General features: G+C 46.2%; 1 protein-coding gene and 1 pseudogene across 1 annotated transcript; both read left to right on the top strand.

Annotated features, from left to right (window-relative positions):
• Positions 1-1,231: 1,231 nt before the first annotated feature.
• LOC132571738 (oocyte zinc finger protein XlCOF6-like) overlaps positions 1,232-15,845 on the top strand; it is a 317,052-nt pseudogene continuing 302,438 nt past the window's right edge.
• LOC132570956 (zinc finger protein OZF-like) lies at positions 1,738-10,230 on the top strand. The gene is made up of 4 exons (XM_060237591.1): positions 1,738-1,837; positions 6,667-6,737; positions 8,254-8,358; positions 8,965-10,230. The coding sequence occupies exons 1-4, from the start codon at positions 1,738-1,740 to the stop codon at positions 10,228-10,230; spliced, it is 1,542 nt and encodes a 513-aa protein (XP_060093574.1).

Raw genomic sequence — 15,845 nt, 5'->3', positions numbered from 1 at the left:
GACCAATCGGAAGCAATCATAGAAACTGATTGGCCGCCTCATCTGCCATGCATTTTTGGTTGATGCTTCCTCCCCATGGGCTGTTCTCATGGTAGTTCACGGCTTCCCCCTGTTCCTGTTCATCCAGCCAACCCCTGTGCCCTGACACCCCTCTGCCTTTTCCCCTCTGCTGGCTGTTTGGACAGAGTTATTGCCTAATATGTCCACCCTCTGGTGGAGACACCTGCATTAGTTCAGCCATTACTAGTAGTCACTTTGCCTCACACTCCAGTTCACCCTGGGACAGACTGATCCCTGGAAATCACAGGCCAAGCTCATAACTTGCACAAGATCTTTATTTTCCTGAAGGACCAAATGGGCATATATAAAAAAGCTTGATATGCAGTGTAGCCTAAACAACATCAGGCCTCATTTTGGGCAGGAGCTCACAGGAGCAGAGCTCTGGAACTGCTACATTTGATTGTGCTTTTTCTTTCTTAACCCCGCCCCCCCCCCCCAAAAAAAAATACTTGCCTCTGGGCTCCATTGTTCAAAGCCCCTATGGTGAACCCTAAGATTTGACAAACTTTCTAATATTTTTCCTCCACAAAAAAGGTGGGGAAATAACCAAAACATATAAAGCAGACAGATGGAAATCTTCATCATGCCGTTGGGGCCACATAGCACAACATAATTTTAAGAGTATGATGGGAGTAAGGTTTGATTAGGGCAATTATAATTCAAGAAGCATTTTAAGGCAGATGCTGTGCTGATCCAATGTAGTATACCTTCTGGTGATGTCAGGGGGTGTGTGGCAAATGCAAATGAGTTGTGGTAATGAACTCCGGCACCTCTTTTTCAACGAAATGACCCCTGAACAACATTAACCCTGACCCACAAACTACGACAAGGACAGTTCTTCTGATCCACTGGGGTAACCCTATGGTGTCCCTTCACCAGGGTCAGTGATGTAGCAGCATTCTCTTTTAGTATCTTTCTTCCTCTTTGATATCTTTCCCTCTCCCTCTTTATAGTCGCACAAGTAAGGGTATCTTTCCAGCGCTGGAGGTGACCCGAAAGAAGCGGAAGGAGATGGAAGAGCAGGGCCCAGAAGAACCTGGAATCGGCAAGAGACCAAGCAGAGGTCCCTATCCCATCCCAGCAGGGGGTGGTGCTGAATTCCAAGGAAAAGCCGCTCCAGAGATCATGGCTCAGGGCACTATGACAGCAGAAGGACGCAGCCACTGCTTCCGACAATTCCGTTACCATCAGGCTGAAGGGCCCCGAGAGGTTTGCAGCCGGCTGTATGAACTTTGCAAGCTCTGGCTGGAGCCGGAGAGGCGCACCAAGAAGCAGATCCTGGACCTGGTGATCCTGGAGCAGTTCCTGACGATTCTGCCCCAAGAAATGCAGTGCTGGGTCAGAGAATGCGAGCCGGAGACCAGTTCCCAGGCGGTGGCCCTGGCCGAAGGTTTCCTCCTGAGTCAGGCAGAGGAGAAGAAGCAGGCAGAGCAGGTGCGGGAATTTCCTTTCCTCCTTTCAAGCAACAGCCTTACCCTAAGGCTTCCCTGCCAGATATTTCCACCTCTCGAGAGTTCTCTAGGCTGGGAAGGAAATCCTAATTCTTGCCCCTGTGGTTGAAGCAGCTCTGCTGGTCGATGCAGGGAGAAGAATCTGGGAGGGGGGCAGGATCCGTCTGCTGGGCCTGTTCCACGCCTTCTCTTACCCTTGCTGCTCTTTCAGGTGTGGGGGCCATCCATGAAGATGGAAGGGACATTCCCTGAGGCAGAAGGGGCTCCATCCGAGGAAGCGCAGAGGGCTGTGGCCCAGGAGGGTGCCCAAGATGCCCTCTCATGTGGTAAGGCTGTTTTGCGGCTTGATGGGATTGGGGCACATCATGAAGAACTTTGGTAGATAAGGGAAATGGTTGTGTAACCATCTTACAGTTGATTTGTGGGACTCGATACCATAGGATGTACTGATAGCCACTCACTTTAATGGGGCTTAAATTGATTCCTGGAAGGCAGTTGCATTTGGTATAGTGGTTAAGAGCACAGACTTTAATCTGGGAGAAGTGGGTTTGATTCCCCACTCATTCACATGCAACTGCTGGTGTGATCTTTGGTTACTCACAAATTCTCTCCGAGCTGTTCTCTCAAGAGAAGTTCTCAAAAGAGCCCCACCATCTCAGAGGGTGTCTGTTGTGAGGAGGGGAAGGGAAAAGAGACTATAAGCTACTCTGAGACTCTAAGTGGAAGGCAGAGTATAAATCCAGTAAACTCCTCCCCCTCTTGATTTAAGATGTTCCTATCTCACCTCCTTTCTGTTAGAGGGACTCCAGGCAGCTCAAAAAGGAGAGGTAGACAGATCTGGGTGCAGCTCTTAGCCTTGGTGAAAATGAAATCTACATGTCCAGAGGAGGGCGACGAAGATGGTGAGGGGTCTGGAGACCAAGTCCTATGAAGAAAGGTTGAAGGAGCTGGGGATGTTTAGCCTGGAGAGGAGGCGGCTGAAAGGTGATATGATCACCATCTTCAAGGACTTGAAAGGCTGTCATATAGAGGATGGGGTGGAATTGTTTTCTGTGGCCCCGGAAGTTAGGACCAGAACCAATGGGTTGAAATTAAATCAAAAGAGTTTCCGATTCAACAACAACAACAACAACAAAATTTTATTTGTATCCCGCCCTCCCTGCCGGAGCAGGCTCAGGGCGGCTAACAGCATAATTCAGGTTTAGTTATACAAATAGATAAAATTATGTTTAAACATTCAACATTAGGAAGAACTTCCTGACCATTAGAGCAATTCCTCAGTGGAACAGGCTTCCTCGGGAGGTGGTGGGCTCTCCTTCCTTGGAGGTTTTTAAGCAGAGGCTAGATGGCCATCTGACAGCGATGAAGATCCTGTGAATTTGGGGTAGGTATTTGTGAGTATCCAGCATTGTGCAGGGGGTTGGACTAGATGACCCTGGAGGCCCCTTCCAGCTCTATGGTTCTACGAATCTATGTTCTGAGGCAGCATACTTCTGAAATAAAAATCTAGATGGTGAAATGAATCCATACAGCCCCTGCTCTGTGGGCAGAGCCGGCGCGTGGGACTAGGCTGGGTAGGCTGCCGCTTAGGGTGCCATCCCAGCTGGGGCACTGCTGGGTGCCCCCCCATGAGCCTGGCTGGGGCTTGCGTTCTGCACGCCTTTCAAGGCTCCCTCACCATTGGCTCCTCCACCCCCCAGCACTGAGTGAGGAAGGGGCTTGCATCCCGTGTGCCTTGCAAGGTGTGCAGGACACAGCTGTCAGCTCCCCCCACCTCCCACCCCGATGTGGAAGCCTGAGGGGGATGGGGGGCTGCTTGATGACGTCACTTTTTATGACGTCATTGTGCCGCGCTCACAGCGCGCATGTGCATGTTTTTTTCTAAAAGATTGGGGGGGGGGGGCGCTGAGGGTTGGGTCTGCCTCCAGCAGCAGAAAACCCAGTGCCGGCCCTGTCTGTGGAACGCCCTCCCTGAAAACATCAGGGCCCTATGGGACTTGCCACAATCGCCAGACAGACTTGCCAGACAGAATAATTTAAACTGACATTTAACAAATAGCGGGGAGGTGACCACTATCCCACCATCCCACAGCACTGACACCTGAACCATTGCAGTACAAATCCAGAGGGCCAAATAACACCTTATAATATCATTACATGCGGTGCTCAATAAGAATTAAAACCTGCCGTCTGGATCCTGGCAAGTGAACCTGGAACCGTACAACATATTTTAAATTGTATGAACTGTTGAAAATGTTTTAATGATTTTATTGCCAGAGGGCCAGTTTGGTGTAGTGGTGAAGTGTGCGGACTTTTATCTGGGAGAACCAAGTTTGATTCCCCACTGCTCCACTTACAGCTGCTGGAATGGCCTTGGATTAGCCATAGCTATTGCAGGAGATGTCCTTGAAAGGGCAGCTGCTGTGAGAGCCCTCTCCAGCCCCACCCACCTCACAGGGTGTCTTTTGTGGGGGAGGAAGGGAAAAGAGATTGTAGACCGCTCTGAGCCTCTGTCTTTGAAAGGGCAGCTGCTGTGAGAGCCCTCTCCAGCCCCACCCACCTCACAGGGTGTCTGTTGTGGGGAGGAAGGGAAAGGAGATTGTAGACTGCTCTGAGCCTCTGTCCTTGAAAGGGCAGCTGCTGTGAGAGCCCTCTCCAGCCCCACCCACCTCACAGGGTGTCTGTTGTGGGGGAGGAAGGGAAAGGAGATTGTAGGCCGCTCTGAGCCTCTGTCCTTGAAAGGGCAGCTGCTGTGAGAGCCCTCTCCAGCCCCACCCACCTCACAGGGTGTCTGTTGTGGGGGAGGAAGGGAAAGGAGATTGTAGGCTGCTCTGAGCCTCTGTCCTTGAAAGGGCAGCTGCTACGAGAGCCCTCTCAGCCTCACCCACCTCGCAGGGTGTCTGTTGTGGGGGGAGAAGACATAGGCGCACCAAGTGATCTCGAGGACCATAAACGGCCCTCAGGTTTGATATTTCCCACCTCTGCAATAAATAATCAATACTGGACCAAGTTGGAATTGTCCTAAAGAAAAAAAGAAGTGGGGGGGAATCATTATTAAATTTAGTATAATATTTATAGTATTCAAATTGCAATGTAGAAATATGTTCAAAAATACCTATTTGAGATGACGTACTTGTAATCAATACCCATTACTTGAGGCAGAAATACGTTTAGGAGGCCAAATTTGTAATCACCTTCTGCCCAAGTCAGGTACACGTATCATAAGAACAGAAGAGAAGCTGTGTTGGGTCAGGCCAATGGCCCATCCAGTCCAACAATCTATGTCGCACAGTGGCCAAAAAAACCAAGTGCCATCAGGAGGTCCACCAGTGGGGCCAGGACACTAGAAGCCCTCCCACTGTGCCCCCTCCACCAGCACCAAGAATACAGAGCATCATTGCCCCAGACAGAGTTCCATCAATACCCTGTGGCTAATAGCCACTGATGGACCTCTGTTTCATATGCTTATCCAATCCCCTCTTGAAGCTGATAAGAACATAAGAGAAGCCATGTTAGATCAGTCCAACACTGTTTCACACAGTGGCCAAAAAACCCAAGTGCCATCAGGAAGTCCATCAGTGGGGCCAGGACACTAAAAGTCCTCCCACTGTTGCCCCTCCCAAGCACCAAGAATACAGAGCATCACTTGCCCCAGACAGAACAATACGCTGTGGCTAATAGCCACTGATGGTATCCTAAATGGTAGGCCATTGGTGCACCTAAAAATATTCAAGAATATCCTGGTATCTGCATTTTCATAAAGAATATTTGAAAAAGAACTCAGCACACATAGCATTTCGTTATATTAATTAGTGCCCAATTGATAAGAATTACCTTCCTAATCTGGTCCAAGGGAATAAATTCAAAGTACAGAACCAATGTCGTGTAGTGATGTATAGTGCAGGGGTAGCCAAACTTTGGCACAAGAGCCACATGGAGCTCTTTCACACATATTGTGTGGCTCCCAGAAGGTCAAGGAGGAACTTAATGCAGGCTTACTCTCAAGTAAGCATGTTTACATCGGGACCTCAGTCAGCCTCTGAACACTGATGTATCGGTAGGCAAATATTTCTGCCGTGTGTGAAGCAGGGAAGGAGAGGGAAATAGGCAAGTTTGCAAGTTCTCTTCCACTGCAGAGGTCACCTGGAGACCTAGAGCGGGGAAAGAGAGCACAAGAGATGAGGGAGCCACTGGAAGGAGGGACAAAATTAAAGAGGGTGGTACAGGGTTCCCTGTTAGTTCCATAGCTCTGGTAGGAGCTGTATTTACTAGCCTTGGTGTCAAGACAAAGAGAGATGCATAATGATGCAAACAGTGGTCAGTGATTTATATGGCAGCTGTGTGTTTCTTTTTCCCACTAGTGCAAAAAAAAAAAAAGATCCCTAACCTTTCTCTATGCTGGTTTTATGGGAACTGTTATTCCCAGCTTTTCTTATTTGAAAAAGTCTCATTCTAACATGGCCATGTTGTCAAGTGCATATATACATATTTTATCTTTCCATGCAAAGATAAGACGTGTGTGTAATATTTGTTCATGTCTTAGAGCTCTCAAACATCTGGCAGTTAGTTTGTGTGGTTGTTACATTAAGCAAGTTTGGCTGCCCATGACCCACTGAATCATGCAGTAAACTGGATATGAAACTGAGCTGTCCTTACTGTGCTTCACACCAGCATGATAGGGCCACACCGTTCAGGGATGCAAAAAATGGGCATTATTAGTTCACCCCCTGCATCATCCAGAAAGCTGAACGGTGTGGCCCTATCACACTGATGTGTAGCACAATGAGGACTGCTTAGCTTGGTGTTTCCACAACTGGATGTTTCCTGGCTACAATCCAGCATGAAAGGGCCACACAGTTCAATGATACAAACAGTGCACAATATTGGATGGCCCACTGCATCAACCAGCAAACTGCAAGTCAAGATCAGCATGCTGTAAGCCACACAATTCAGTGGTACAAACGAATGTTAATTTAATTTATTTTTTTGGCTTTATATCCCACTCTTTCCCAACATGGCTTCTCGTATGTTCTTACCTAGCACAAGGTATCCTGGAAATGCGTGTGCTTGAAGCAGGATTCAGGCAAGTAAATGAAATGTGAAGGCTCATCTAACAGTCTTCCTTCCATCTTCATCTTCTTTGTCTCCCTTGCAGTTAATGCACAGATGCACTCAAGTCGTCGCCTTTGCACAGATGTGGAAGCAGCTGCTGGACCTCTGGTGCAGGTAGGGGAGATGAGAGGGAGGACGGCCTGGGTCCCCCCTTCCTTCTCAGTGGGGCTTTTGTTCCTAAACTTGCTGTTAAGGTGCCTGGACGAGAGACGCTCTGAACCCCACTCCCTTTACACCTGCCAAGCTCTCCATCCTGCATATACCTGGAATTATCCTTTCCAGTGTGCATTCTCTGCCTGGCATGATCTCTGACGAGGGAACCTGCTTTCTCTTTCAGTGTCCCTTTTCCTTCGAGGAGGTGGCCGTATATTTCATGGAGGCTGAGTGGGCCCTGCTGGATCAGGACCAAAGAGCTCTCTACAGGGAGGTGATGCTGGAGAACTATGGGAGCATGGCCTCTCTGGGTGAGGATCTTTCCTAGGCGCCAAAGGTGCAAATTGCTGCCATTGGGATGGTGCATAAATCAAAATATTGTACAGAAATACATCATTTTCAGGCCTGCCCCACTACCTGTCGCATTGGGGGTCTCGAGGAGTTGGTGACAGTGATAACAATGTTCTTCATAGCTGGGTAGACTGGCCCAAGCCACCTGGCTGGCCCAGGGGCAACTGAGGCCAGTGTTGTGGCCATCACACAAGCCTGAGAAGGTGTCCTGACGTGAGACCAAGGAGTGGCTGGGAAGCCCTCAGAAAGATAGGGCTTTGCGGGACCTCACTCAGTTCCATAAGGCCTGCAAGACCATACTCTTCTGGCTAGTTTTCAGCTGGCCTTGGGTCAGCCATAGCTCTGGCAGAGGTTGTCCTTGAAAGGGCAGCTGCTGTGAGAGCTTCCTCAGCCCCACCCACCTCACAGGGTGTCTGTTGTGGGGGAGGAAAGGAAAGGAGATTGTAGGTCGGTCTCAGCCTCTGTCCTTGAAAGGGCAGCTGCTGTGAGGGCCCTCTCAGCCCCACCCACCTCACAGGGTGTCTGTTGTGGGGAGGAAGGGAAAGGAGATTGTAGGCCGCTCTGAGCCTCTGTCCTTGAAAGGGCAGCTGCTGTGAGAGCCCTCTCCAGCCCCACCCACCTCACAGGGTGTCTGTTGTGGGGGAGGAAGGGAAAGGAGATTGTAGGCTGCTCTGAGCCTCTGTCCTTGAAAGGGCAGCTGCTGCGAGAGCCCTCTCCAGCCCCACCCACCTCACAGGGTGTCTGTTGTGGGGGAGGAAGGGAAAGGATATTGTGAGCTGCTCTGAGACTCTTCGGAGTGGAGGGCGGGATATGAATATCTTCTTCTTCTGACCCTTGAGACCTATAACAGCAGGAGGAATCCAGGAAATATTGACGCCAGGGTAACTGTATAATACCAAAATGTTATTAGGCACCAATGGTTTTAAATTGTTTTATTAACTGACTGATTTTATTACTAACGTGAGATTAGATTTTTATTACTATTGTTATTTGACCGATGTCGTAAGCCGCCCTGAGCCTGCCTTGGCGGGGAGGTTGGGGTATAAATTTAATAAACTCAACTAAACTAGCCACAGTGGGGCCCATGGGGGCATGTGCCCCACCACTCGTGGCCTCTCTTTTCCAGGATGTAATGAGATTTCCCTTTTTTATTCCAGCAGGGGATGATCAGTGGAATGAGGAGGATGAAGAACTGCATTATCTGGTGCCAGATGAAGTCAAGAATGAAGATGTGAGAGGAAGCTTCAGGAACCAAGGCACACCTAAGGGGCAGAAAGGCAGCCACCTGGTCGAGAAGAGGAATAAACCTCTTCCTTGCCAAAGGGGGAATTTTCATGAAGTAATTCACACAGTGGAAGAAACACACAAGTGCTTGGAGTGTGGAATGAACTTGTCAGATAAAACCCAATATAATCTCCATTTGCAAATGCACAGTGGAAAGGAGATTCATCAGTTTTTAGAGTGTGAAAAGAGCTTCCTTTGTAGAGCAGATCTCCTTGTACATCAACAGACAGATGCAGGAGAGGAACATTATAGGTGCTCAGACCGTGGTGATGGTTTCTCACAGGAATTAGACCTTATTAAATACCAAAAGATTTGTTCAAGAGACAATCCATTTATCTGTTCAGAGACTGGAATGGCGTTCTCTGATGGAAAAAGATATGATGCGCATTTACCAAAACACACTGTAATGAAGACATGGAAATGCTTTTATTGTGAAAAGTACTTTAAATACAGATCGGAGCTTTTAATGCACCAAAGAATCCACACAGGGGAGAAACCTTTCGAATGCTCAGAATGTGAAGCAAGATTCACAAGGAGGAGCTATCTGAAACAGCATCTAAGAACCCACACAGGGGAAAAACCTTTTGAATGCTCAGAGTGTGGAAAGAGATTCAGTCGGAGTAGTGATCTTCAGCGGCATCGAAGAACCCACACAGATGAGAAACCTTTTGAATGCTCAGAATGTGGAAAGAGATTCACAGAAAATGGCGATCTTCTAAAGCATCAGAGAATCCACACAGGGGAGAAACCTTTTGAGTGCTCAGAGTGTGGAAACAGATTCAGTAGGAGTGGCAGTCTTCGAAAGCATCAAAGAACCCATACAGGGGAGAAACCTTTTGAGTGCTCAGAGTGTGGGAAAAGATTCAGTTGGAGTAGTCATCTTCAACAGCATCAAGAAATCCATAGACAGGAGAAATCTTTTGAATGTTCAGTGTGTGGAAAGAGATTCAGTCGGAGTAGAGATATTCAGCGGCATCAAAGAATCCATACGGATGAGAAACCTTTTGAATGCTCCGAATGTGGAAGGAGATTCACTGAGAGTGGTGGTCTTCTAAACCATCAAAGAACCCACACAGGGGAGAAACCGTTTGAGTGTTCAGAGTGTGGGAAAAGATTTCTTAGGAGTGCCAGTCTTCTAAAGCATCAAAGAACCCATACAGGGGAGAAACCTTTTGAGTGCTCAGAGTGTGGAAAGAGATTCAGTTGGAGTGATCATCTTCAACAGCATCAAGAAACCCATAGACAGGAAAAATCTTTTGAATGCTTGGAGTGTGGAAAGAGATTCACTCGGAGTAGTGATCTTCAGCGGCATCAAAGAACACACTCACAGGAGAAACCTTTTGAGTGCTCCGAGTGTGGAAAGAGATTCATTGAAAGTGGCAGTCTTCTAAAGCATCAAAGAACCCACACTGGGGAGAAACCTTTTGAATGTTCAGAGTGTGGAAAGAAATTCAGTCAGAGTGCAAGTCGTCTAAAGCATCAGAGATCCCACACAGGGGAGAAACCTTTTGAGTGTTCAGAGTGTGGAAAGAGATTTAGTCAGAGTGACAATCTTCTACAACATCAAACAACCCACACAGGGGAGAAACCTTTTGAATGCTCAGAATGCGGAAAGCGATTTGCTAAGAGTGGCAATCTTCTAAAGCATCAAAGAACCCACACAGGGGAGAAACCTTTTGAGTGTTCAGAGTGTGGAAAGAGATTCAGCAGGAGTAGCAATCTTTTGCAGCATCAAAGAACCCACACAGAGAAGAAGCTTTTGAATGCTTCGAGTGTAGAAAGACATTCAGCTGAAGTATCGCTCTTCTACAGCATCTAAGAATTCACACCCAGGAAAACCCTTTTGATTGCTTAAGAGTATGAAAAGAGATTCAAAATATCTATGAACTCACACAGGGAGAATCTTTCTGAATGCTCAGAGTACGTGAAGGGATTCTGTCAGCCTGGCCATCTTCAATGGCATCACAGAACCCACACAAGGAGAAAACACATAACTGCTTAACTTATGAAAAGAGCTTTTCTCTTATTTCACATCTAAAAGACAACCACAGGCCATAGAAAGGGTTGAAACCGGGAGGAGGAGGGGGTACGACATGGTAACGGCAGGCACATCTCGAGGGGGCTCCCCGGGATGGTCTGTTCTACGCGGTTTTTCGCAGTCCAATTGAATTGGAGCCGATGAAGACCTATGGAGAGAAGTCTTTGGAGATGTGGGCGCTTTCTGTTTGAGTTCTGTCGCAAGCCGGTGGCCCTGTAACGTGAGCTTGCAGGCGCTTTAAGTGTGTGCTGAGTAAGACGCCATTGGCACTAAACCGTTGTCACCCGCTCTTAAGCTTGTGTTTTCTTTTGTTGTATATTTTTCTGCTGTTCTCTATGTAGATCTACTGCTGCCTGCGTGTAAGTCCCAAGCCTTTGCTTCCCCCATCCCTCCCCTTTCTGGAGCAACTACATCTTTTTAGAGAACCCTAATATACGCTGTTTAACGCTACAAAAGAAGTGGAAATGCTGCTTTCAATCTTGTCGAGTTGACAGTTGTTTGGGAAATTTACACTTTAATAGCCAGAAGACGTGCTGTTTACTTTAGAGAACTGATTATCGTTTCAACCCACCTAAACAAAACATTCTTTGTTTACTGCATCTCTGGCAATTTCTGGTTAAACTCACCCATGCTGAAGAATGGAAGCCCCGGAAACAATGCCGAAACTCACAGATTTTCAACGTATTATTGGAAATGCATTTCTCCAAGTGAGGAATAGTATAATACAATTCTCCGCTCAGATTGGAAATTTGGCTGCCGAGAATGTGGATACAAATTCTTCTCATATAAAGAATATTGGATTTGGGCAAATTACAGTTGAAGTGAAGCAAGCCCTTGAACTAGCAGATGTGGAACGAAGAGGCGATGCACTACGAGGCTTCCTCTTCAGCAAAGAAGAGGTTAAAGCAGGGGTGTCAAACATGCAGTTTGGGGGTCGAATCAGGCCCCTGGAGGGCTCCTATCAGGCCCCCAAGCAACTGGCTGTCATCTGCTTCTTTCCCCCTATATCTTGCTTCCTTCTGCATAACAGCTTGCTTTGCAAGGCTTGCTCAATTGCACAGGAGCTACAGAACAAAACCTCTAGTTTCTCCATTGGCTGAGGCTCCTCCCTTGCTGAGGAATAGCTTGCTTTGCCAGGCTCTCTCAATCACACAGCAGAGCTACTGAACTAAGCTTCTCTTCCTTCTATTGACTGAGGCTCCTCCCCCACCCAGTCCCCTGGGGAAGAAAGGAAAGAGCCAGAGCTTCCTTTGCCCAGTTCCCTGAATCCCATGGGAGAAATACAAAGAAAGCACCTTTAAGACCAACGAGTCTAACGTTTTAAGCATGTTTTACATTTTTAAAAAAATGTATTTGTGTTTGTCTGTGTTCTTTATAAAATCTGTATCTCTGCTACCTAATCCTAAATAGGTACACACATGGCCCAGCCCAACATGGCTCGGCCCAACCAAACATGGTCTGGCCCAACAAGCTCTCTTTTATGCCAGATGTGGCATAAAAATGAGTTCGACACCCCTGGGTTAAAGCATTGCTGCAACGAACGGCACTTAAACTGGAAGAACCCCGGAAGGAAACTGGAGATTATTATAGAGGCGGTTCCAAGAATGGAGAGGAAGAAATCTACAACATGAATACGAGGTCTAATTGTCTAAAGTATCTGATAATTTCCCAACTTTAATAATATGGAAAAGAGGGAAAGATTTTAGGAACTTTTAAGAAGCAAAAGAAGGAAGAAGGAAGGAAGGAGAAGAGGGGGGTGAGGAGGAGGACTAAGGGTGGAAATATAGGCATTTTGAGGGGGGCAAACCTAAGTTGTAATCGCTTTTAAATTTTTATGTTAACAGAAAGGCTAAATGAAATAAACTAATTGATTAGGAAATGATGAATGAGGATATTGATATAATAAGTTGAATGTTCCATTATCCAGAATTCTAAGGCAATTTATTTTAATGTGGAGGAGAAAAGTGTGTGTGTGGGGGGGGTATAAAATGTCTGTGAAACAATGTCCAATGGGAGGTAAATATAAATTTTGGACAAGTATGCATCTGGGGTAAAATCTAGTCCCACTATAGTGATTATTAGGTAGTTAAACTCAGTCCTCTCATAACGATTATTGGGATTGTTTGTTATAGTAAGGGGTAAATAAATTTAAACTATGGGGTTGGAAATGATAAATGATATTATGAACTGAGTGTATTATTTTTCAAGATTAATTTCTGGGTAATTACAGAATGTTTGAAGATTCAGAGACAGACTGGGGAAAGTTGGATTTTCTCATAAATGCTATTAAGTTCCTACTAAAATAAGGAGTAATTAAACTGTATTAAGGGGATAGAGGAGGAAAATGATGATATTATAATTTTGGTGTCCTTACAATAATAACACGGACTTTAAGCTTTTTATTTTAAGGTGTAAGGAGGGGGCGATACCAGAGTTTGTTAATTTTAAAATGGTAAATATACTGGATGGAAGTGGTGAAAAGTATATAAATACCGCAGATAACTATAACCAGTCTTCAGCTATGGATCTGACCTATTAGAGAAAATTGGATCTAAAGGAGATTTTTTTAAAAATATTCTTTTTATTTCTCTTAGATGTTATATCTCTTTGTAGAAATAGTAAAGGTATAGTTGGTGTTCTGATGGCTGGAAGATGGTGAAGGCAAAAGATAAGTGAGCAGAATAACTACATTAATGGTATGGCAGAAAAAGGCTGCATTCGAAGACAATAACTATAATTAGTATTACTTATAGAAAATATGTGGACTACGTGCAACATTCATTAAACCTATATTAGAATAGAATAGAATTATGTATTGTATTAGAATTAGGCAATTAGAATAGCAGGAGCTGATTATTTACTATGTATTGTTTTTATCCTTTGGCTTTATTTTGTACTTCCCTTTCCCCTTTCACTTTAAAATCCAATAAAACTTTATAACAAAGAAAAAAGAAAGAGTTGAAACCATGTAAACTCTTGTAAAGTCCTTTCATCTGCCCAGAATCCTTACCCTAACCCAGAGGAAATGATATTGCAGAGGAAACGCTTTCCCAGGTGCTGAAACTCACATTTTCCAAATGTCTCAGTCTCCATTTTGTGGACAAAGGAGGGAAGGAAGAACAATGACCCAAGAGTATTCCAGGTGTGCTGAGAGCTGTCTTCTTTGTCACATGACTGGCCCTTCCCTCTTCTATTTCTATTTCTCTCTCCCTCCCCCACCCTGCAGAGACTAGCGATTTCGAAGCAGCCTAGAGAAGTAGGGAGTGAATATGAAGTTCCCAGGCAGGCTTTGGGGGTACTTCCCAGCAATGCTCTTTTCTCCTGCAAAGAAGGACTCTAGATTGCACTTCCCGCCCGAGGCTGCCCATGCAGTCAGCAACTGCATTCCTGTCATTGAAGACAGCGCCAGAGAGCAGCCGTGTTCCTGAGATGTCCTTAAGCAGCAACTCCGAGTCCTCCTCGGCAGCCATGAGGGCAAAGCGAGAGCACCACGTATCCCAGATGGGTTACGGAGATGCAAATGGAGAAGCCAGCAGCTAACAAAAGCTCTGCTGTCACATCTTCACACCTGGACGAAAGACTTCTCTTGCCAGACAGCCAAGACAACAACAACTTACACAATGAAACCCAGCCAGGATTATGAACATATGAAGCTGCCTTATACTGAATCAGACCCTCGGTCCATCCAAGTCAGTATTGTCTACTCAGACTGGCAGTGGCTCTCCAGGGTCTCAAGCTCAGGTTTTTCTTGCCTATTTGCCTGGACCCTTTTTAGTTGGAGATGCCGGGGATTGAACCTGGGACTTTCTGCTTACCAAGCAGATGCTCCACCACTGAGCCATCGTCCCTCGCTGAAATATATCGGAACATATGAAGCTGCCTTATACTGAATCAGACCCTCAGTCCATTAAAGTTAGTATTGTCTACTCAGACTGGCAGCGGCTCTCCAGGGTCTCAAGCTGAGATTTTTTATGCCTACTTGCCTGGACTCTTTTTAGTTGGAGATGTCAGGGACTGAACCTGGGACCTTCTGCTTACCAAGCAGATGCTCTACCACTGAGCCACTGTCCCTCCTCATTGTTTTGCAGAAGCCAGTTCCAGCCACGGAGATCATCCCCATTGCGTTAGATCTGATGTCACAAAAGATAGTGCTTTGATGCTAGATTATCTCCTCATGTTTCTTTGTTTTCGCAGGGGCTTACAATAGGTAAACCCATCATGGCCCATTATTCCTTTTTCCGAACCTCCTGGGAACCACCCATCGGTGATGTCAGGAGTCACATGTAGTTATGTCATGGATCTGATAGCACCTGAGGATATGAATTTGGCCTTATCAAGGCTTGGTGTTGACCATTCAGGTATGTCTCTGGTGGTAACCCCAGCTTTGCCACTTGAGCCACCCCCATATACCTGATCAGTATTGGACCCTATTATTGGCGAGTTATGCCAATTGTCTTCGCTAGTGGTTGATATTCCTGGATTCGTCGTAAGGTAGTATACTCCTTGTCTTTGTCATTTCCCTATGTGTTTCTCTATCCCATTTTCCCAGCTATTTTCCCCCCTAGGACTCTTTGCTAGGGTTATTTTATTCTTGTATGCTTGTTTGATTTTTCCCAAAAAAATATCCCTTTAGTTTATGTTTAATTTGATTTATATCCTGCCCTCTCCACCATCTCCTCGTTATTTGCCATTTTCCTGGGTAGACCAACTTCTGTATAAGCAGGTTATTGACCCCGCACATTTGCCAGCTTTGCCCACCTACTAAATTCCCCATATACCTCATCTGAGGGCAATTTGGCTAACATCCCTCCCCAACACTAATGTGCTGACCAGCGGGGGAACTTACCAGTATTAGGAAATCAGCCTAGGCCTCAGTGTCAGCATCACAGAGGAAGTGACATCATCACACCAGCAACTTCCAGGTGGAGTTCTGGTATCTGGGCAAAAACTCTATGGTTGAAACCAGTTTTACCATACGTTTTTGCCCAAATACTGGAGCATCCGCCAGAAGTCACTGGCATGGTGATGTCCCTTCCTTTTGAAATTTTATTTTTATTGATTTGATTTGATTTATATCCCGCCCTCCCCGCCTCAGGGCGGCTCACAGCATAAAATCCCAACATACCATTAAAATCAATAAGAATTAAAAATTACACATTTGCTGGCAAGGTGGCCTAATCTTTCTTCTTTATAGAAGAAGAGCCCTATATAGCCGAGGACCTGCCTACCTTAGGGACCGTCTCTCCCCATATGTTCCCCAGAGGGTACTTAGCTCAGGAACACAACATCTATTATCAATCCCTGGGCTGAGGAAGGCAAGACTGAAAACCACGCTGCCCCCCACTGGTGGAACCAACTGCCTGAGGTGGTCAGAGCCTTGTGGGACCTTGCCCAGT

Source organism: Heteronotia binoei, chromosome 5 (genome assembly GCF_032191835.1).
Source record: "Heteronotia binoei isolate CCM8104 ecotype False Entrance Well chromosome 5, APGP_CSIRO_Hbin_v1, whole genome shotgun sequence".
Taxonomy (NCBI): domain Eukaryota; kingdom Metazoa; phylum Chordata; class Lepidosauria; order Squamata; family Gekkonidae; genus Heteronotia; species Heteronotia binoei.
Note: the sequence above shows the minus strand (reverse complement) of the source record. Positions and strands in the feature narration are given on the sequence as shown.

What these genes read in the sequence shown, in the direction of transcription:
- LOC132570956 (XM_060237591.1), top strand. Translation starts at nt 1,738, where the DNA reads ATGAAGATGGAAGGGACATTCCCTGAGGCAGAAGGGGCTCCATCCGAG. An exon ending in CTGCTGGACCTCTGGTGCAG is followed by an intron (nt 6,738 to 8,253) that starts GTAGGGGAGATG and finishes TCTCTTTTCCAG; the next exon opens with GATGTAATGAGATTTCCCTT. An exon ending in ATGAAGTCAAGAATGAAGAT is followed by an intron (nt 8,359 to 8,964) that starts GTGAGAGGAAGC and finishes TATCTGAAACAG; the next exon opens with CATCTAAGAACCCACACAGG.